Source organism: Scomber japonicus, chromosome 22 (genome assembly GCF_027409825.1).
Source record: "Scomber japonicus isolate fScoJap1 chromosome 22, fScoJap1.pri, whole genome shotgun sequence".
Classification (NCBI taxonomy): domain Eukaryota; kingdom Metazoa; phylum Chordata; class Actinopteri; order Scombriformes; family Scombridae; genus Scomber; species Scomber japonicus.
Window position 1 is genome coordinate 10,827,140 of NC_070599.1, and position 24,118 is coordinate 10,851,257.

The 24,118-nt window shown below is 39.2% G+C and overlaps 1 protein-coding gene across 1 annotated transcript; it reads left to right on the top strand.

Annotated features, from left to right (window-relative positions):
• Window positions 1-1,882: 1,882 nt before the first annotated feature.
• On the top strand, window positions 1,883-19,050 carry LOC128383974 (B-cell scaffold protein with ankyrin repeats-like). Its single transcript, XM_053343556.1, has 16 exons — window positions 1,883-1,920; window positions 2,470-2,865; window positions 4,057-4,199; window positions 4,283-4,421; window positions 4,506-4,648; window positions 6,326-6,440; window positions 7,331-7,527; window positions 12,647-12,710; window positions 12,980-13,174; window positions 15,118-15,180; window positions 16,129-16,313; window positions 18,124-18,187; window positions 18,393-18,422; window positions 18,663-18,742; window positions 18,862-18,910; window positions 18,996-19,050. Exons 1-15 carry the CDS (start codon window positions 1,908-1,910, stop codon window positions 18,892-18,894), a joined length of 1,860 nt encoding a protein of 619 aa, XP_053199531.1. The 5' UTR covers window positions 1,883-1,907; the 3' UTR covers window positions 18,895-18,910; window positions 18,996-19,050.
• The last annotated feature ends 5,068 nt before the right edge of the window (window positions 19,051-24,118 follow it).

Genomic DNA, 24,118 nt, shown 5'->3' on the forward strand with positions numbered 1-24,118 from the left:
TCTGCATTATTTAATTTTCACCATTTTCCATTCAATAACAGTATCTACAAGTCTATATTTCCATTATTAATTCATTTGCTCTGGATATTCATAGTTCCCTGATGATGAATCTTGATAGTTTTAGTGACACTCTGCCCTTCTAATATAGGCACTCAAAGACCTCTCATCCATTGCCAAGTTCCAACACTGCACACAAGATATCTTACTATTTAGAGGACGGATTTCTATAAAGCTTGCAGACAACATTCATGCTCCTGTGGAGATAAACCGTTTTCATTTTAATGCTCCATGTTTCTCTAGCACCACCCTCTGAACAAAATGTGCAGTTTCACTTTTGTTTATTTACACTGGTGATAGTACTATCGATATCTCATTGAGGTCAGGTTTTATTTATCTTTATGTCACTACATTCAGGGAAGTGGCTGCCATTATTGTCTGCTATAGAGGATGTGGTCTGCTCACTTGAGCTATCTTCAAATCCAGAAGAGGACTTCATGTCCTGTCTTTGTGGTAAGATCACAGTAGTCATACAGAAAATGTGCATGAGTGAAAGTGTGTGGCTCTGCATGCATGGGAACAGCATGATCTGTCACTGGTGAGTCACATGGCTCCAGCGATTTGCATGATGCAGACCTCGGCTTTCACCTGCTCATTTTCTCAACACTTGTGTAGTTCAGTTATTCCAATGCAGCTCAAAAGAAATAAATGGTGGCAAACTGGAATCATAGAGACACTGCTGTGGTATGACTCAGTTGTTTGGCAGGTGAAGGTAGTTAATGAAGCCCTGAGTTTCACATTTCTTTCAATGAGGGGCTGTGTGTGTGAATAGTAGGTCAGAACATACCACAGTCTCTTTATCTCTACCCATAGTGGAGACATTCACACCAGATCAGTAGTTTTAACACGCCTCAGGTTCTTGTGCTCTAATTTGCACCCATTGCTCTGCAGACTTAATTAAACTCTAGTTGAGTCGCTGACTCAACCTTTTCACTTTCTGGTCACCTGTTGTTGTCTGTTGTATTTATTTGCTATTTTTGATTTACATAGACTTAGACATATTCAATTTTTTTTTATGGAATCATGAAACAGCAAGTATGGCTAGTGCTTACTGTCATCATCTTACTTACATCTATGTGTTTAGATTTTCACTGTGGCTTTGCTTGCTCATTTGCATTTTACAAAATATCTGAAGTTAATATAATGGCATAGTGTAAAAGTTGGCACTGTATTTTGTATATATTTTGTAATGTGCAACACAAGCAATGCATATTTTCTTCATAAATTACTATTTTTATTGGTATCACTCAAAAATTCACCTCTAAAATTTCATTTTCAAGCTGATAAACGTCACAAGGACACACAATGACCTTTTTCATCATACTCTGCTTCCTCATTCAGAGGAAAAAACACACAGAGGCAATAGACACTGGCTTTTTATAACGTCATCTTCATATTTTATGACTTTTCATTTATAACTCTGTGTATCAGCTCTGGTATAAGAAGTGTCAGTTGGTATCATGTTGACAGCAAAACTCAACTTGGATGACATACTTTCTGTTCAAACCATGAAGGGAGTTTGGAGAATTTTCCATTACATTAAAATTGCATGAGCTATGTTAAATCCAACTGCTACATTACCTGGAAATGTTGTCATTGAACTAGCACAGAAAGAACTTTTTTTTTTTTTGTGTTTTTTTTTTTTTTAAGACAAAACCCTATATTCAAGCTTGTTCCCTGTCAGCAGAGCAGATACATTTTTTATATTCACGGTTTTAAAAAAGGTCACGTTTCTTTGTCCACTTTGGTGTAGCAGGAAGCTCCCTCTTATCTGGGCTCCTCCTGACAATAGCAGTGCTGTTTTCCATGTCACTGTGAAGCAAGACCTGCAGACAAACAGCACTGTCGCCATGAGCCATACAGGTAAGCCGTCCCTTTGCATTATTTATTCATTAATTCATTATTACAACAATTTCTCTTTGGAATCGCTTTTAATATATGAGTCTTGTTAATGTATGGTTGTTGCAGAGCTCACAGGAACACTGTGAAGTTTGAAATTTTAGAAACAGAATATCTTGTAGCTGTGTCACTTGGCACGCCTTTTTAAAACACCAAAGTCAACTTCATATGTTTTGCTTGTTTTTGTATATTTTGATGTCAAAGCAACAACAGCAGCAAGTTTTGTCATCATGGTTAAGGCATTTCACTGGATTCTCTACAAAAAAAATAGTATGTTACATCTTAATATGCTTCACTGACAGTGACAAGAGAAGCATTTTTCCATTTTGTACCAAAGGTCTGGAAACTCTTTTGCCATAATTATATGTTATGCAGCCCATTTATCTTTAGGTAGATTAATAATGATAGGGGAAATATGATGTTTTAACCACAAAAACGAAGAATAGTGAAATTACAGAAATGTATTATTGACTTCCTGGATGTTTTTGGGCCAAATATGTGTTTTCCTTGTAGCTGAGGAGCTGTTAATCATTTATGAGACGGAGGCAGAGCAGTGGGCAACCTACCTACAGTCAGTCTTCACTGGACCCATCTCAAAGGATGGGATCTGCTGCTATGACATCGCTACAGTATCCAGCAAGCGGGATGACTTCCTGAGGCTGGCCGGGTATGGCTGCAAACTCCTGATCCTTACCAAAGGCATGATGGAGGGTCTATGCCAGATGCAACGCTTCTTCCTGGCCCGTGTGTTGAGTCCTTCAGCTCATGTGGTGGTGCTGCTCTGTGGGGTTGAAAGTCTGACCCCACTGCTGGAGCTGGTGCCCCTGAATGAAGACGAGTGTCTCCAGATCTCCAGTGAACAAGATGCCCATGAGTACCTTTCAACTGTCACTGATATTGTGAGAAAAGGTATGGCACCGGCTCCGAAATGTTTTTATTTGGACTTTTCTGGGGACCTCCAAAGATCAGCTTTTGATTACATTTTTCTCAAGGATAGAAAATCATTTAAATAAAATAATGAATTGAATTGAATTGAATTATACAATAAGTTTGGAGTCAACTAATTTGCATCCAAGTCTTTATATAGGAGTTAGAATTGGATTACAGTGACCAATATATATCATTCTCAGCCTATTTAACACGATTCACAAATATCCTTAAACGTAAGAATAAAACAGACAATTTAGACACAGCATGCATCCCAGTCTTGTAAACCTAAAACACAATCATTCTTGTCTCCCAGGCAGAATTTGGCCTTGCTGTTCCCCTGCTATACAGTACATGTGAGGGAAAAACAAATGCTCATTATTTGTGAGAATGCCCAAACAACAGCTTGGAAATCTGTTTACTGTTTTTTTCCCCCCGAGACTTGTATGTACTAAAGATTGACATTCTATATTTTTTAGCACCAGCTGCAGAGACATCTCCGGTAAAACTGTGTGTATATCAAGCATGTCCTCATCTGCACTGCCAATTATCCTCTGCCGCCTTCCCTGTTTTTCCTAATTGCACTATTTGTATAAAATCATAATGCGGAGGAGGGGGCTTGTATTTATACAGGTGTGTGTGTGCAGGAGGAACATCTGATGCAAATAGCCAGTCTTTCCTCTTTGGCCACCACTGATTACTCATCGCAAGCCATGCAAATTCAAGTGCACTCTGCATCACTTCATTGCACTGATACAGTGAAGTGGTTCAGGCCAGAATCCCACGAACAGTTATATTCTAACCCAGAAGTACCTTTCATTTTCATACAGAATAATGCTGTTTGCTAGTTGTTAGTACATGCAACATAACAGACATACAGGTGTTAGATGAGTTTTAGTGTACAGCCTAGGTGAAGAAAACACCTTTCATGATTTGTTTCTCTGGTAACTGTCACAAATACAAACACAAACAAAATAAACACTGAGCTACTGCCAATGTAAAAAAAAGAAAATGGCAGGAGCATTTACATTTCTTTTTCTATTTAAATCACCAAAGTCAATAGGCTTCATCCTCTGGGGACCATGCATGTCAATACAACATTTCAATGTAATGCATCCAATAGTTGTTGCCGGGATATAATTGGGTATGTAATTCAGTGTCTGTGTTTTATAGGTGCTTCAGCCGCAGCAGCAAATGTCAACCCCTTGACACGTAAATCATCAGGATCAGAGCAAAAGCCGGAACAAATGCAGTCAACTGGAGCCCACGGTGTCAAATCCAGCATTGTGGTTGTTCCTTCCAGAGTTCCATGCGGGGTGAGACACACTCATCTTTTTTAGTAGTGAGCCATTTCTCCTTTTCATAAAGCATCATGTTTACTGTGCTGTCTTTTTGGCAGAGCTCTGAGGAGGTTTTCATTCTTTTGAAAAATTATACTACTGGCAGCGAGTCTGAGGTTGAGTTCACTGGTGAGAACCAGATGCTGAAAGTGAAGCCGGTCCGTTGGAATGACCAGATATTGTGTGTCAATGCACCAGGTGAGCAAAGTAATAAATGTTGGATGAATGATTTAAAAAATCCTTGACTCTGTCTATGCAGTTTCTGTATGTCTTCTGTTGTAGATTTTCCAGCTGGGAATGTAAGCATGACTGTGCTTAATGATGGAGTGCCTCTGGGCAAGGCACAGTTGCAGTACTACAGCAACATGGAGGAGGTCACATGCCTTCTGTCGAGGGTGGCAGACCCTGTAGACTTCATGTGTCAGGTAGAGCCACTAAAAGTCTGTTTCATGTCACAAAATATCCACATTTCAGTTGTTATATAAATATCTCCGTATCTTGTTGTGTCAACTGAATTTTAGTGCTGCTGACAACAGCCTGCTAATTCAGTGAAGAACACGAGCATAATAGATCCCCTTTAATAAAGTGAAGGGGAATTCCACCAAATACTCATAAAGTCCAGTCCTGTAATTAATAATTACAGGGACTTGTCAAATCTTGCTTTATAAACTGGGAACATGGAGTTTGCTTCTTGTCAGTCTCCCAATTTTATGAAAGTGCAACACAAAAACATTGGAATACCACTTTCATAAAGGGGTTTCATTATACTTCATTTGATGGTCACTTCTGAAGTCAAAATCAGATCAAAGATATATCATTACATATTTAAAGAGGGGCTCCAGCTATTTAGTTTTTTTTTCTCCCGTGAAGTTGAGGGAAATCCAAGCAACAGGAGATGAGAAATTATACTCCTTAGTATGATGTTTCTGTAAACCTAACCAAGTGGTTTATTTGCCCAAGCCTCACCAGACCTTAACCACAGCAATGTCACATTCCCAACAAATTATGTTGTCTTGCCAATTACTGGTGATAGGGGCGCCAGGAGAAAATAATCTTTGTGTTGTTCTGGATTACACATGGTCAAACCACCTATTTGGTCATTTAATTGGTCACATTCCCAAAACACAGGAACCTACATTTCCCATAATGTTACTCAATAACATCTTTCAAAGCACGTACCTCCAGTTTTAGTTTCAATAACAAAAAGAAACCTGCTGACATCATCATCAACTTTTCAAAGATGACAAAGCTACATTTTAATAAAAGATTGTTTCTTAATTTTGCTCATTTAATTGAGACTAAAAATCAAACCAGTACATCACATTATGAATTTATCTGTAGAGAATGAGTAGTAAGTATATTTCCAACTTTACGCTTCCAACACTTGCAAATATTCAAATAACTCTAGTCAATCATTGATTTAGTAATGTAGGAAGCCCATTTGAATGCTGTGCTGTTCTCTCTCTTTCCTCAATAAAAGTAACTCTTCTGAGGCACTTTGAATGTGTTATGTTACTTAGTGACTCATCATTATGTAACTCAGTTATAGAAATTAGCCAATCGCTGCTCCAAAATTCTGCTTATAATCGATCCACTTCAAGCCATTAGAAAGATGTGGAAAAACAGAAGATAAATTGAATCAACATATTTCTGCTGATGTTTATGTGCACCACTATTTACCGTCTCCTCTGTGGAAATAAAAAGACGGCAGGTTTCAGCCTTCTTTCAGACATGAACACTTGATTTAATTAGGTTTCTTTTGCTGAAGAGGCAAACCCGAGCAATGCCAAAAAAGGAATTTGCCAAGAGAGTTTCAAATTGCAACTCTGGACTGGCAAGACTGGACTCTTTTGTGTGGCACTAACAATCGCCCGTCATACACATATACACGCCTCCTCAACTTAGACTCAACCTGGCATCTTTATTGTGCCTCTATATACTTTACTTTATAATCCAAACACCCCCACTGTTTGTGTTCATCTAATTCAAAGTTTAGTTAGTGGTTTGCTTGTGTTGGTGCTGGGAAAAAAAGGTTTTTAATTTCTCTTTGCAGCCATGACAAATTCTTTAAAATTAGGTCTGTGTCTGTGTCTGGATTGAAGGCTTTTCAGGTGTCCTCTGTAGACAGTTTGGATCAGAAATTGTCCTCCCTGCTGGTGGAGGGTATGCCCACCGGAGGCTTTCGGGGACTTCAGTGTGAAAACACACCTGAGAAAGGTACAGCGTTATCAAGTCGAAGTGCTTACTCTTAACTTTACATTGAAAAGCATCTGCTGAGTAATCTTTCTGTAAACCATAAGGGAAAATCCAAAAATGGTGCAACTTTCATGATATTTTATTTGGGGTTTTGACCATGCATAAGCAAAGATACCATCTAAAACTATTTGCTGACTGTGCTTTTAATCTTAAATTACTTGTACTGGACAGGAAATCTTTAAAATGTTGCATTGCAGTATAAGTGGATACAAGCAATAACACATCACAATTCCAGTGCAGTCCATAATTCTCTAAAAGAACATTTCTATAAATATCAGATGTTGTAACAGGTGAGGATTAATGGAAATGATGCAGACGTGCTCTGTTTTACATATAAAACACTGACAGTGTTTATGCTAATGCCTCATTACAACAAAATGTCCATTTTATTCACTTTCTCCCTCCGAGCATGTGTTTATGCAACGATGTGGATTGAACATAATGCACACAGTTGGAATGCGTTCCTGTAGCAAGATGCACATTATCTACCATGAAAAAAACCTTCCATTATTTCTTGGCTCATTATGTGGTAGATTGATGGCTTCATCAGCTACTGAGATTGATCCTTAACTCTGCTAAAAAGGGCACGGGGAAGTGTTTCCATGACAAACAGGTCAATATGTGCCTCCAAGCTGCCTTTCTTCGACTCTTCTGGATGTGTTAGATTGCTCACATTTGATTGGGTCAACTTCAAGATGTCACCTATGAGAGGAAGTAATATAGTTGGTGTAATCTAAGAATATTGTGTGTAGTAGCAGTTAACCATTCAAGTTAAAATGGAATTGTTTGTGTTGTCAATTTTGATATATCCTTTTTCCCGCTTAATCAAAACTGGCACTTATCCACAGCAGAGCTCCACCATGCAGATGTACCATCACTCCTCCACTTTGCTGCCCAGTATGGATTTAAAAGTGTCTCCAGTCTGCTCCTGCAGTGTCCTGGTGCTGAGCGAGCACTGCACACGGCCAATCGCCACGGACAGACTCCCACTGAGATTGCCAAGAGTCACGGCCATACAGAGCTCCATGTCTTACTGAAGGAAACACTGGTAACTACTTCCTTGTTAGCTATTTTCAGCTCTCACCTTAGTTACAGTATCTGTTTTGACATTGTTCATATCTTTCAGTTGATTTTCTTGTTTTTCTTCCTAGCTCCAGTTGTAATTCACCTTTGAAATATATTGTTTCAGCTTTATTGACACTCTGTACAACGAAGACATTTTTCAAAATGCCAATATCTGATGACAGCTTCTCATGTTCAGTGATTTGTGAGCTAATTAAAAACTACCCAATGACATTATTAGTCCATCTAGAGCTGGCAGAGCGTAATGTCAACTACATGAATTCCATAGTTTTTGTTTTTTCTCCTGACAGCTGAGGAAAACAACACAATATGGTTTGGCACTTGAGATCTCACAGCCAGGGGATTCAGTGCTGCACTTAGAAATGCTCTTACCAAGGCCAATATTGCGTGGATTGAGTAGTGCTTTATCAATAATGAACAGAATGCAGAGAATAGAAAGGTGGAAAGCAGGGAGAGCGACCTGTGTCTCAGGGTCGGCCTCACTCTCTCCAAACCAGTGTCTTCACATCCAGCTCGTGGCACAGTTAGTGGATGGATGGTAACCCGCTTCCTCTCATCCTGAATGAGTTTGGCCTGTGAGGCTCCTAATGGAACACTCCCACAGAGACTAGAAAGGCTGTGTTTGTTCATGCATGCACAATGGCTCAGAGCGCAGGTCGTCTGCATACATTCAGACAATTAATGCAGCCACTGATGTTGAGATTTTCTTGCGTAATGGGTGCCATTTTCTCATGTTAATATGGAGAGCCTCTCCCTGCTCAACCTCCCATTTCACAGTGAAGGTACAGTAACACAAGAGCCTCGCCACTCACTCACTAATGAGTGGCAATTCAAATGTAATAGATCCTTTGCATGCATGCACACCCTTTTATTTGATAAAGCTGGAGGGCACTAGCATCATAATGTTCTTTCCAATGCTAATTTTATTAGGCAGTGAGGACATTATCATTAAAAAAAAGACAAGACGTGGTATAGCCAAGATGGCAGGTTGGAAACACTGTGTCCTTTCTGGGGCGTGTTACAATTATTGAAGTAAATATTACAGACTGACAGATTGCATAAAACAAATTAACATTTTCACTTGAGCACGAATCCTGTTAATGAAAAAAAAAGAATACTTATAGACAAAGATGACACTGTGTTTAGATGTATTTCTGCTGTCACTATTCCTCGCAATGTTTCTAAAAAGATATTTCATTTTTAAAGAGTGTGACATCTTTGGTACATACTTCACTTCCTCAAGGCAGTTGACTGTTGTGATGTTAAGGCCTTGGTGTCAACATCTTATCTTACCCATCATCTTAAAAAAACCAACAACAAAAACAAAAACTCACTTACTGGCTGTGGTACATCAAACCATGCAACTAGTTTGAGATTTCTTTCTGGTGATCTTTCTAAGAAATAAGCCCTGTATTGATAGCAGGCACTGTGGATATTTCAGAGTGGAAGGCAGTTTTTTGTAATTTGGGTGAACTGATTCTTTAAAGCTTTTATCAGCTGTTGAATCCCTAAAGTGTTATATCAATTTGTAACAGACAGCGGCATAATGCTCATTCATTCACATGGAAATCTCTCTTTTTATCTCCCGTCTCCCATTATAATACCAACAACTTTTAACTTTCTCTGATGCCTCGGATCAGCCTATGGAGAATTCCCCCCCGAGGGAAATTTAGACACTCCAACAGCTGTTGTAAATGTACTTACCCCCCTAGCAACACCGCTAATTGAGAGTGACTGCAGATGGAGCAAGGTTTGATCAGATTGCTCTAGTGAGAACTGCTCGCTGTGAGCCTGCAGTGACTCAACGGAGCTGACTAGTGAGCAGCAGTGTCAAACAGAGGTCTCCCCACAGGGACTTCACCAAACCTATAGGTTTAACATACCAGACAGATTTGACATGCACCAGCAACTGACATTTCTTTGCGGTTTTCTTGGAGGGTAATTAAAAGTTGAGTTGACAGCTACAGTAAGGGCTTTACACATTTCATGCTTGTATGGCATTGTTAAAGCAAGTGCATATAGGCGGCATCACTGTGGGGTGGGGTCTTGTTCTTCCTCTTTTTTTTTCACAGCAGTTTCATTAACTCATCGGCAGTGTTTCCCCCTCCTCCAATTAATCAACCCATGATGCATCAGTGATTTGGGCGTCAGTGTAGCAGCGCTCTGTCAATAAATCCAAGATGGATAGGTCCCCTGCTTCATACACAAGCTGAATCACTCACAGGGCCTGCGTCAGATCCACCAGTCTGCCCTGGCACCACACTTCTTTGTTAATTAGCTGTGAACTGCTCCAGAGGGGAAAGCTGAATTATTCAGGGAGAGCATAACTAGAATATAAACATAGAAAATGTTCCGCTGTTCTACAATGTTTTTGTCCTCAAACTGCAATATTGTGCTTGCTCATGGTAATTACCAATACAAACACACATTGTCCGTATTTGTTAATACTGGGTCACAAATTTGGAGTGTCACCTGGCAATTAGATGGACTCTGCACTCCTACCAAGATTTCACTGTGTAAACTCACATGTAAAGTAGAGCTCGATAAATACACATGAGCGTGCAACTGTACGGCCCTCCAAACACTACAAAGAGCTATTTGTGTGTTGCGTGTTGTGTTAGTGTACACTGTATATTTATCCAAATGCAGGAAAGCCAAATTAGGTGACACCTACACTCTAGTCCAGGGATTTGTTGGTTCCTCTCACCTTATTTGTATGTTCCACAGATTTGAATGATAGTCAACAAAAAGAAATATATATATGTTTAAAATGTAGAATTGCTGAAAAATGTAACATTTAACCCAGATTGATATATCTCAGCAACTATTACATTTTGGAAGGACATTCATGGGCCCCAGAGGATAAAACCTACTCATTTTGACGATTCCTGGACTTCACCTCTAGTGCCATGAGCAGTTCAAAATTTGAATTTGTCCAATACTTTGATTTATGACTATACAGCTACAAAACTAATGGCATTACTGCTAATTAGCAAATGCTTGCATGCTGAATTGAGATGAGCAGCATGGTAAAAATTATACCAGCTAAACAGCAGCATGTTAGCATTGTCAATGAGAGCATGCTAGCACACAGACTTTAGATTTTAGCTCAATGCACTGTTGTGTCTGGGTAGTATAGCCTCAAAGAGCTGCTAACATGGCTGTAGTCTTGGTCTTGTCGAAATCGCCAACTATGATACACGTTTGGTTTCATTTAGTGAGAACTCTATGAGGATAATGCTGAATAAATATAGTTTGACAGACATGCGAAATGATACTTTGCCTGCTGAGCTAACCACTTCTTTTCCCCTGCCAAAAGATAAGTTTGACAGATTTTGTCTGCACGGCACTTAAGTTATGGGTTCAGTGTTACACTGCAATCTGCCATGCATCAAACAGCTTTATCCTGCAGCCACCATGTCAAAAGATAGCAAGTATGCTGATAGTGAGAACTAAGACTAGCTGGCTTGAGAACTGACCATTTCAGCAGCTGAAAACAGATTTACACTCCTTATATGCTAAATTCACTTGAGATGTGTTCTCCCTCTACCAAAATCAGGCCTGCTGTTTTGTCTGAAGCACTGCTTCTTGGATTGCAGCGGTGAATCTCAGTTTCTCTGGAATGCCTGGGGTTCCTGCAGATTCAGACATCTGTAAAATGATTTAGCTTTTGTGGGTAGTAAATAAATATCTCTCCCCTATCCAGAAATTACCTCTGAATATACCACACTGTGCTTAAGCACTGCAACTATTATAATTCAATGTTCAAGCTGCGATGGTAATTAACCCATCCTGTTGGGCCAGTTATCAACATCTACTGTTAAGTAATGAATTCAAGGCAGCCTATAAGTAATTTGCAGTACTAGGAACAGTGTAATATTGAAATTGAGTCATGAGTGGCTGTGTTGCTTGGAAACTGCACACAGAGTATGGCAGGTTATATCAAGGATATGTTGATCAAAATGAGCTGTTTCTCATATATTCTGCAACAATTTGTATTATTGACTGGGATTTTTGTTATTGAATACAGAATATATCTTCTTAAATTGACAAAGGATTCAAATTGAATCCTCAGGCATTATCATATATATTAAATTATGATAGAGTCATTTGTTGCCATAATCTGTTTAGATGCCAGACCTACAATACAGCACAACAGCTGTTTTCACACGCATACACACATTGAAACACACAGTTAATTCACGAAACATGTCCATGCAGATTTGAGAAATTCTTAACACTGTCAAATGATTTTTTTTGCAGTTCTTTTAGTTGTTTCTCTGTTAAGCTAAATACTCTTGAAGTGAATGATGTAACTCTTCAGTTTTTCACATCTCTGTCAGAAGTTGAATTATGGCAGTAAATCGATGTCCATATCTCAATCTAGTTACTGACACAGTTTAAAATATCAAGCCATGGGTCTTGATTTGCTCACTAAATGATATGTTTGGACTGGAAAGGGAAGATTGTCTGATTTCATAATTACCCTGATCATACCCCCATCTGTCCCTCAGCGTGCTATTAGCAAATAGGCTGACTCCGCAGCCCTGCTGTCAGAGGGAAAACTGCTTTCTTTTAGCCAGCAGGCAGGGCGCACACCTCTCTGATTCCTCTCCTAGCCCTGAAATTGCCTTTTCCACAAGTGATGTTCTAACAGAGGCAGCTACAAGCTTCAATTAATAATCTGGATGTTTGTCACATCTGACATGAAAACACTGAATATTAAAGCATGGAGCGTAGAGGCAGATATCAGCTTATAATGTGACAGAGCTCAGGAAGTGATTAGTAGATAGTGATCTTAACTTTCATTTTCAGGCCTTGGAAGTAGGATACAGGTGGAAAAAAGATGGCAGCCAAGGAGAGATCTATATTCTTACCAAAAGCACAAGCCTGCATTCAGACAATGTATCAAGATTTGTCAAATGTATGACTACTGACTAGCAGAAATCCACTCTGTCATTGCAAAGCCTCAACATAACAGATTAAACATTGTTTTCCCTGAATTCTAAATTGCATCTATTGAGCAGTTTCTTTGTGATTTTGATGTGGCATAAATAGCATCTCTTCATGCTCTGTTGTTGCAGAATATGTTCAACTCAGACGAGGACAATGGTGATGCCAGTGTATATGAAATGATGTGCACCGCAGGTGAGTGAAGGATTGATGGGAAGTGGAAGGAGGACAATGGGAAGCCGGTAATGGAATTGTTTTTTTCCCCAGCATACCATTATGCTGGGTTTGTTGCTGTTCATTTCCGAACACTGAATATTTTCCCCTTGCTGATGGGCACACCATGTAGGGTTGCTTCCGATTAGCTGTGAAATGACAGTAGCAGAAACAGCTTGCAGAACTTTATCGTGGCACTCAAGCAACGCTGCAGTAAACACTTTGTGCATTAGGGAATCCTTCCACCTCAGACGCACAGAAAGAGGAACATGGGGAGGAGGAGGAGGAGGAGGAGGATCCCTATGCACCACTGGGGGTGAATGACGAATATGACACCATCCTGACCTCCAAAAAAGCAGTTGTTATTGCCAATCGCCCACCAGCACCCACACCTCGGCCTAAGACCAGCCAAACAAAGGAGGATCGAACCCCTTACATTGCCCAAGGTAACTTGTGATGACTCTTGTGTTGCATCATTTCCCCTGTTTTCTCCCATATCAGAGATATGACAGAGCTAATGTGGTGTAAAAACAGCAGAGTTATGCACAGTATGTGGAAGGGAGTTTGGGAGATCATGTGGGAGGGAGGAAGTGCCTGGAATGTGCATTGCCATTGTCAGTGGAGTGCTGCTGAACAGAGCAGAGAGGCTTTTTTCTCTTTTAGTGAAGCAGTTTGTTTTGATCCCATAAACCACAAAAACATGGTCGTTCCCTTCTACAAAACAAACACAAGCGAGGAAGAGAAAGACCCATTTGACTGCATCAAGAGCCCACAGGCCCTAACTGTTCAATTTCAGAGGCGTGAATATTTCATGAAGATGAAACCTCCAAAAGTGACTGGTATTATTAAGGCTTATAAATCATTAAAATGGCAGCGACTTCTCTTTTTCAACTCGCTAATGCAAACATGCACACATGCATCCACAATTAATTTGTTATTTCCACAGACAATATCATACCCGATCCTCGCTAACCATCTTTTACGCATACAAAACTGAAATGAATTTAATTGTGCAACAGGCACCCTCCCTCCATTATGAGGCTTTTTATTGCGCTTGCTTGTATCCAGTGAGCCAACTTGCTGCCCAGTGGGACTTACAAAGCAGAAAAGAAATTGAGTGCACCAGTGAACTCGCCCAATCCACTCCACTCTCTGCATCCCAACCATCTCCTCAGTAACAGAGAGGGAACTACTGGGCTGCCATCTGCAACCAATCTTGGCCAGACCAAGGCCAAGTCAGCCAGAATAAGTCATTACACATGTTTTCCATCGTCCTTGTCCCCAGAGCGCACGAGAGAAAGGAGAGGGATTTTGAGGTTTCCATCTATTGAGACAGTGGAGCTTCTAACCACACAAGGATCACATTTTGCTCCTCATTCCCACTGCCGCAGTGAAAGATGTGAGAGGAGAGATGAGGCTCGGTGGAGGATTAGGCGAGGAGCCAGTTATTGGAGAACACTGCACAAGTGGAAATAATGAGGAGTTTTTCTTTTGTTAGCAGCTACGTCTCAAGCTCAATGAGACTGAAATGCTGAGATGTGAATGAAATTGTATCCTGTGGGGAGGACTTACTGGGCATGTAAACTCCAGTACATACAGAGAGAGCATTACACACACTGTACAAGGCAAAGTAATATCTACAGTCACGTGACAGCTCCCTAGCAGCACTCCACTTACAGTATCATTCTGAATGATCATGAACAAGGCAGGAGAGTGCGGCTGCGTTTGAACATTAAAAAAGAGATGCTGTCATGGAAGGAGTAGTCAGAGGTGGGATTATCTTGCAGGGCGTGGAAGCTGAATTTTAATCCAGCGTTGGTCACAAAGCCGCAGCACCACCGCCTCTGACAGCAACACAGTGTAGCCTTTCATTCAGAGTGCTTACTACCCAACCAAAAGCATCATTCATGATGTCTAATTCAATCCAGATCTAAATATGTGTCTCTCTCCAAGAAGAACCAGGATTAATGCTCTGGAACTGAACGCTCCCTATTTCACTGTAGATTCCAATATATTTGTATTTTCTGAAGCATTAATAAGATGTTTTTTTTATTTTTTTATTTTGGCTGGCTTTTCATACTAAATCCACCCAGAGTTTAATTTGTTTCAATTTAGCTAATTGCACCATCTTGTGGAAGAATAGTTAAAATGCAGGAGTGCAAAACATTAGAAAATTTGCAGTACCAACTCTGGCTTGAAGCAGGAGTTAAAATATTTATTCAGAAGGGATAAAGTGATTTAAAAATGAATAAAAGTAATTAGAAAATTAATTAATTAATGTGATATGCTAACAGAAATGTGGCTAAAAGCTAAATTTAATAGAATATAAAATAGACAAAATGAATTCTATATTAAGATAATAATGACGTACGTTCATCTGTGTTCACAGTGTTTCAGAAGAAGAAAACACAACAGGCTGATGCTGATTTGTATTCACTTCCTACTAAACAAGGTGAGTGTCAGGTAATACTCAGTGGGAAAAGGGTTGCTCAATTAATGTCACACCTAACTAATCCAGAGATTTGTATTGCAATACTATGATGTTGGGGGACTAACAAGAGACAGATTACCAAAAAATGGTTGAGATATCCTGATTTTTAGCCTCTAATTAGATCTTGAGTCGAATATAACAAAATGATGTACACTTTTTTTCTTAACTTAGAACAGCAGGAATTTTACTGTGTCAATTATTTCTGTTAATTACTCTCTAACGATTTCCATTTGGAATGACCTGCTGGATGTTATCAGTTAATTATTGCATTCTTTGATAATTTGGTGTTTAGTTACAATAATTAAAACTGTAGTGATCACTGGGGGGAAATGTGTCATTGCAGCAGTAATGGGCACACAAATAGTAAAAAAAAAAAAAAAACTAAACCAAAAAAGGCAATAAGATAATCAGCTGGTACATTTAAACACAGTTTGGTGCCAAGATGATTAGAAAGAAGGGCTGTGAAAGGCGGCAAGAAGCAGTGAAATGAGCACCCACAGAGATACAAAGCCATTTGTCTGCTTTGCTGTAGTGTTGGTGACATTGAGTGACAGGTCCATAGATCATCAGAGTCACCCAGAAAATTACTTACCATCCTCATGACTCACTGACATTACAGATGTGCTGGGCAAAATCACATTACCAGCCAATCTCCTCTATGAATGCCATCTGGACGGAGTTTATACTCTGTCTTTTCTTGTTTCCTTCTTTTTCAAAGCAGAAATTAACAGCTTAATTTATGCTATTATATATGAATTCCAGCTTGTTAACTTGTCTCCACATGTTTGATGATTATTTTGTGCCGGCTGGCAGTAAAAATGTATTTCTGTTGGGGGGCTGTTGATGCCAAATTTTCTGCCTGCTGGAAGCATGTGGCAGATGTTTTCATTAAGATGTTGTTCATTGCAGCACGCCAGCGAGAAGACAGTATCTCTTCTACCTATGACACCTTTGTGCCCAACAAGATAGACAGGCTTCAGCAGCTCATCGAGCTCCAGCAGAGGGTGAAGGCAGGCACACTAACTGTGGATGAGGCCCTGGAGCGCTTCAGTGACTGGCAGGGTGTTCAGAAGAGCATGGACGCCACCCAACAGGTAGCAATATCATCCTATCTGACAGTCACACTGGACCAGACCCAAATCTAAACTATAACCATCTGTTGCTTGTGCTACACCAGCTTGTAAAATAAAGAAGGAAACTAAGAGCCAATTTTTTTCGGCATAGGGACAAAGTGACAGTATGAAGTTCTTCAGTTTGGAAGGCTTCGCGTAAAGAGAGGTGAAGGGCAATTCACTACAAATTCACAATGATGTGATTGCTTGTCTACAAATCAGTTGAATGACACACTTCTTTTAGCATTAGAATAAGGGAAAACGTGATAGCAGATTTGCAGATGTCAGAACTGACCACTTACCTGTCAACTTATGTGATTGTGTCTCATGTCTTCCAATGACTCAAATGTTGATTGTACTATCTTACCTGACTGATTGAGGCTTGTGATTGACTTCAGATCTGGCACATTTTTTGTCTCTGAAGGGAAAAGAAAACACAAGAAAAAATGTCTTGCAGATATAAAAGTAGGTCACAGAAACTGATATTTGATGTTACAAGTGTTGTTTGGACCAAAAAGGAAGACAGATGCAGGAAGTTAAAAGGAGGTTTTACTTGATCAATGTTTAGAAAAAAAAGCATATCTGAACTGAAAGTGGGCTTATACATATTCTAAGGTGCTAATTAGGAGAATGGGGGACAGGTGGGTAAGCAGGTGCCGATCAGGTGACTGGGGACACGGTGAGGACACCTGCTGGAAGGGGATGTAATTGCAGAGTCTGAAATGATAGCAGAATAGACAGATACAGGAAATATCAGGGTATGAAAATAAATGGACTTTCACACATAATACATTTCGACAAGCATTGGTGTAATTAATCAAATTAATGATGTCTGAATTCCATTTAGCTGCTTCAGTTTCAGGAGTGGCTCACTGTCACACTGTTTTGACTTACTGGGACACTTGAGTGGCGCAAAGCCATCATTAATGATATTAGTAACATCTGTGCTTTTCTTACTATGATGAGTTAAAATGCCTGCTGTGAAAATTGGCCTATGCTGCTCTGTGTTTATTATAGGCTTTCTATGAAGAAGTAGTCTGATTTGAATTTATTACACTATGGTCACAAAAACCACATATATTAAGTGAGACTAGTGGAAAAAAGTATTTAGAGCTTTTCAGTAAATGCACCAATACAACAATCTAAAACACACCATTACAAGTGAAAATTATTAAACATACTGAAGTACTATGACCAAAATGTACTTTAAGTATCAAACATGAAAGTACTTATGCAGAAAAATGGGTGGCAATAGAAATCTGAGGGGCTTTGGGTTTGTTTATGTGATAGGAAAGAGGAAAAGTATTCTGCTGCACAAATTTGTATTGATATTTTGGACTTCTCTCCAATTTTTCCTTTTTTTGGTGAAATATTGGATCATTTGGATCTTCTGAAATGTGACAAGGAGCACCAGCTGACATTCCTTTTGTACGAGGAAACGTAAAAAAAAAAAAAAAAAAAACATATAATCTTATCATGTTTTTTTTCTTCAAAGTAACTATAGATGTTTTTAGATGAAGAGAAAAGAGGAAGATAAAACAATACTGGAACTTTATTTATCATCATCCTTCATTGCTGCATATTTGTATATTATTTACTAACAGTTTTCCAGAGGACCTCCATGAAAGCACCACAGATTCATGACCCAACTGCAAAGCCTCGATCACCTCCTTTTCTCAGTCTGCGCACACATAACACAGATTATTTATGGAAATCTCATAATGTGTGAATACATTTTTGACTCTGTCTGTACTCTGCTGTAATATTAATACACTGAGCTTTGTCTCCACAGGAGAAGTTGAGTCAGCTGAGAGCCAGTATCATCAACAACAGAGAGGATGATGACAGTGTCTACGGTAAATATTTCTCCATCCAAGAATATGTGGGCTAAACTTTGCTGTCATGACATAGAGACTAGACAGAGTTTTCCTGGAAATGTAACACAATAACAAATAATATGCAGTGCAGTTAAAGCTACACTGAAACAAGTAGCTGACTTACAAATGACTGTATTAAACAGTATACTGTAAACGGCTTAGCAACTCTTCTTTCCCTCCCCAGATAAAATCAACATCGTTCATCACACGCCAAGTGAGTCTTTAAAAACCTATCTCAGTGTGCGCACAGAAAACCTGTATTTGCATGCCTGTGTAGTTTCTCCAGTCCCAGATGCAGTGGCGGGGAATTAATCCTCGGGGAAGTGTTATTAAATCAAATCCCCAGTGCTGTGTTTTGATCTCTTGAGTTTCACTTGCACTAAACGAGAGTCTTTTCTTTCTTTTACCAAACAATTTTCTGTTCATCTGTGCATATTGGATAATTTCCCCCCAGATACTACGGTGAGTGAAAGTCGAAGAGGAAGCCAAATGGTGGAGTCTGATTTTTACAGCAAACCACTTAAAGGACATCACGTACGTAAGCTTGGCAGAACCGAGCATTGTATAAAGTTTTCATGATAATGTGTATTACTGGAGTTGAACTAGCTGAAGTCACAATCCAATGATAAATATCCCACTGACATGTTTTGCAGTCGAATTTCTTCTGGAAAGCTGACAAACGATGAAGTGTACAAACAACTGGTTGGTATGAATCGACTTTATTTTCTGATTTATGCAACGTATTTAATCAAGCTCATGACTTCAATCACTTTTTCCATATTTGCAGGCTCCATCATTCAACAAAGACTCTGTTCCTCCACCAGTCACACTACATTTATTCTGTTTAAATACACAGATCTGTGCTTTCACTTGTATATTATCTTAGTTTTGTATTATTTTAGAGCAATAAGAAAAGACATGACTGATTTTGATATATCATCCACTGCTTCTTCAGCTCTCTTCTAAGATATTACTGTAAGTAAATTCTGATTTAAGGAAAGGTATGATTAAATATAATGTGTAATTTTACTGTTGGAAGTGAGTTCAAATGTTCAGTATCATTTTAATCTTAAATGCTACTTTGTTAATTTTGAAAATTAAACAATAAAAATAAAGACTTAGTTCTTATTCTAGATTGAGCTGAATGTGACCATTTTTGTAATCATGTAAATGACTGCTAATGAGGCTTTCACACAGCATCAAATTACAGTAAATCAACTTCCAAAAAGCTGTGATGGGTTTTCATAAGTGTGTACTCCAGAGAAAAGATTTCCCAGCAAGTCTTGGCCTGAAAATCCCTTTAACAGTTTTTCCTCTAGAGGGCGCTGTATCTCTAAATATACCCATCACACTCACTGTTTAAAACAACCAAAGACATCTGGTGAGCACAGAAGCACCTGCTGACCTCCTGATGGCTCAGAGGCAATCTAAGCTTTACAAAAAAAAAAAAAATGTATCCATACGTGTTTATGAATTTAAACAGGAAGTAAAAACACTTGTGCAGCAGGTGTGAACATCAGTGAGATGCTTCTCGCTGTTCCCTACTTTGCCTGCTTACAAAGAGGAAGCGTGTGTTTAATCTCAGTTTGCATCAGCCAGGACATGTCAGAATGAATCTATAAATGAGACACAATTCAAATGAAATGGAAATTATATTTCTTTTACAACACCTCACCGAGATGAATAGAAGTGTCCGCACAGTTTGGCATCTGTGTGTGTGAAAAACAGCGTCACAACAATTCAGTGAATAAAGGGCCTTTAAAAATCACATCCATCCGGATTCTTGAAGAATAAACATTTATTGTATATACTTGTCAAAACTCTGAATTTGCTGTGATTTACAAAACTATTCAGGACTTGGCACAAATACACACACTCTGTCTCAAACACACACAGATACCAGTTTGTTGGTACAGCCCAGCCTGTGCCTGAATGAATGAATAAGAGCTGCATGGGGAATTCAGTGAATGCATAGCTAAATCCAAGCTCAGTCTTGAAACCCAGGCAGAGGCTGAGCTGTGTGCCAACAAAGCAGCTGGGTACACGCCGGGCACATTTTTCTGTTCAATCATGCTCTTTGTGAATAATATGTATTAATGCCGTCCCTACTTAGACCTGCCAGTTAGCCTTTGGAGATGATCCGGCTTCAGGACCCCATGGCATTTGAGGCATATGTTTGCCTGTCACCTGCTGAGTATATTTCAGTCCGTGCGTCAGGCATGGCCACCGAGATAGGCCTCGATTCATCGTGTATGCAAATATCTGAGCAAGGAATGATTCCCCCGTCGCAGAGAGACAAGCAGATAGAGAACTTCAGTGGCATGTGTCGCCCACACCAAACATGCTTCTATACATATGTGGGCAACACCACATCAAAGACCAGGGATCAAAGATTCACTGTTTTTTTGAAATTCCTATACTGTACATTCATTGTAAAAACTGGATATTTCTGACTTGTAAGCTGCAATAATGATATAATGACACTTTCTATCCTGTAAATGTGTTCTTTTGAATTCAGCTGTACTCCGGGTACAATTTTGACAACTTACACTGAGTATTTTCATTTTGTGAGACTTTATATTTCATACATTTATATTTCTGATATTTTTCTGTAATAATTCTGAATTCTTATTGGATCGATTGGCTTCTAAAACAACAAAATTAAAAAAATGAAGTTCAATCATCTAGATAGGAATTCTTAGATTACTTAAATTACATCTATTCCTTGAAAATTCTCTATTCTCAGTACATGTGAATTGGAGGCTTTAGCTTTCCTCATCACATGTGTGCAAAGTCTAAACTGGACAATGATTGACCTCCAATCTATTTGTGATACATTAATCATTCTTGTAGGTACACACCTTAAACTCAGATTTAAAGATAGACTGTACACATTCAGCAGATGAATGTGATATGAGCCTTCTAGTATCAAACTCTGCACATACATCATTCTGTACAGTGAAGCTCAAATATCCAAGTAAAGGAACAAGAAGAAAAGCATATTTAGTTATAGATTTAAAGCTGAATGGTAAATGTGTTAGCAACAAGTCACTTATTTACACATCCAGCAATTACAGATCAATATTAGCATTGTTTTGGAGTCGTGTTTCTGGCCTTCCGATGACTGTAAGACCAATATTCACTCTTCCATTAGCTGTTGTGTTTTCCACCAACTCCTGAGGGACATATTTGGATCTTTAGCTGCTACAAGCTCTGCTGTGTTCACCAGCTAGTCACTAACCAGTCAGCTGTTTAATGCTGAGCAGGCAGTTTATCAGAGCGTTGTTGGGTTGTTGTTGTTTTATGCTGGAAACATCTGCCTGCTGCATCTGGAAACAATGCTGATGAGAGAGGTGAGAGTGAGCTAAACAGTAAGGTTGCAGGCAAGAAAAGCAAACAAGAAAAATGCTGAAAAGGTTAAGCAGAACGGAGGGAAACTTCAGATTAGGATGATAATTGTCTGTGTGCTCATAATTTGACCCTATGTTAATACAAACATATTGATTAGTGCAGCTTTAAGTTTCTCCTCATGCAAGTTTTATATATTCAGTATGCAGCATGAATTGAAAATGCTGCAAAAATGTTAAGAAACTTCACAATTGGATTTTCTCTTCCTCCTCTATTCCAGCAGCAGGCTTGGTCAGATAGTGGAGAGACAGGATTATACAGTCAATGCATCAATAATATTGTTATGACACAGCTCTTAACCGGTGATGGCCTCTACCAATTGAAACATGAAAAGCCAAGCTGTCGCCTCAGTTGTCTGCTGAATCCTTCCGGCATCCCGGCGACACTCCCGGTTCCACACTGTTGCCAAAACACTCACGAGAGCACAAACATTGGGATAACTTATCAGGGATACGTTACATAAACACACGTGTTCAGAACTTCTCCATTATACACCTTGCATGCAACACACACAGAGGGGAAGACACACATACACACCTCTCTCCCCTCCTAGCTGGGTCCTCTCTCCGGCCCCAGGATTAGGGCAGAGGATTGTGCACAGCTGCTCCCCAACATCCCCGATAAAAATCAGGCAATTTCACAGTCAGTGGCATTCTTTCATCCCCTAATCCACACCCCGCATACAGTAAAGATGAACCTCACTGCAATGAGAACAAGCTGCTCTTAGCTGACCCCCCCTCTCTGACCCCCCGGTCAATGTGGACACCTACGATTGGCTATAGAGACATTGAGCCGCTGAGCAGCAGGGTGCAGGAGCAAGAAGGAAGAGTCAAGTCCAGTGCTGCATACTGACCTTCACTTCCTTTTCAGCTCCTAATTAGATGATTTCATTTTGACCTACAGCCACTAGTCTTGAAAAAGCAGGAGTGTACTGTAGCTAATAGAGAGGTAAAATAAGGAAGCATTTATTAATGCACTAATTATTCAGCTAAGTGGATTATAATTTACACAAAATACATTTCAAAACTCATAAGCAATTATTACAAGATATAAACCAATTTAAAGCAATTTAAGAGAGAGAGAAAAGTACATTACAGCTATATAAAGCTTCCACTTCCACAAGTAACCTTGAACTGAGTAGCCATTGTTTATAAAGGCTTTCTTTAAAGCATTTCCTTGGTCATGGCACGCCTTTATTCTTCACAGTTTTTTCCTTTCTCAAGTGATTCACATCACCCATTTAGTCCAACCCCAACCTCCATTCAGCGATTCTTCACTGAAGTTCAAACAGAGGACAAAAAGGTACTTCAGAGGGGAAAAAAGAAGAAAAAAGTATGAATCAAAAGGCAAGGAAATGGAATTCACTGTACAAATGTCGGGGGAATTTCAATGTCCGCTGAGGCACAGTAGAGCTCTGTTCAGCCTCGCAGGCTGTGTGGTGAAAAGAGCAGCAGCCACAGCAGGGTACATCTATTCTGACAAGTCCTTACACATGCTGAAAATGCCTGAGCAAGGTCTATTTGTTTAAGAGGCAACAGAGCTAGCTAAAGGATGCTGAAGCTTTAACATGATAACAGGATCACTTAATGGTTTGGAGGATGTGAAATGAATGAAAATAAAAAAAGACTATATCCTGTTTGTGCATTAACAGTTCAAGAAACATGATTATAGTTTTTGATTTAAAAACAGACTTGTGAAGAATTTTTTTAAAGACTTATTTCACAGGAAGTGAAACTAAATTTGAAAAAGTATCATACTGAACCTCTGTGCTGAGAGTAAAAACATAATTTACAACAACAGCACAGTCATCTTCTCAAACTCTGCTGATAAATGACTTTAAATTACAGAGCTCCAGTCCTCTCCCTTCTTTTAATTCTGATTTAAGGCAGTCCTCTGTACATACATTGCTTTGAAATGGTTAATGGATGTAGATTATAATAACAAAGTGATTTCTGTTTGATCTCCAACATGAAATCCTGGTTTCCTTTACCCTCCTCAATGAGGTCAAAGGTCAAAGTCAGATTCAAACTGCACCCTTGAGACTTGAAGGGAACTAGTCTTAGTCAAAGACACCTCCGATTATATTATTGTTATGGTACTAATAATAAAACAGGCAGAGTAATGGATTATGTGATGGACTATATTTTAAAAGAAACATGAAACATGAAACATGAAAAGCAGCTCCACTGAGTCTTGTGTGATTCTAACTCCCATAACTTTTGTGGTTTACTGTAGTCTGTGTGAATTGTGTCATGATGATAGTGCACTGTATGTTTTTGTACTGTAATTGTTAACTCATTGTGTCCATAATATGTGTCTAATATATTTCTTTTCTTATTGTTAACACATTTTATCAACATAGTAAAATCTAGTCTATCTCTTTATACTTTTTAACTTCTCAATATCTCTGTGGTCATATATCTATATATATTTTTTTAAAAGGCTCAGTAATTCCCTTAAACAGCTGGGCACTGTAGTTTTGAGCAAACTCTCTTTCCTCAA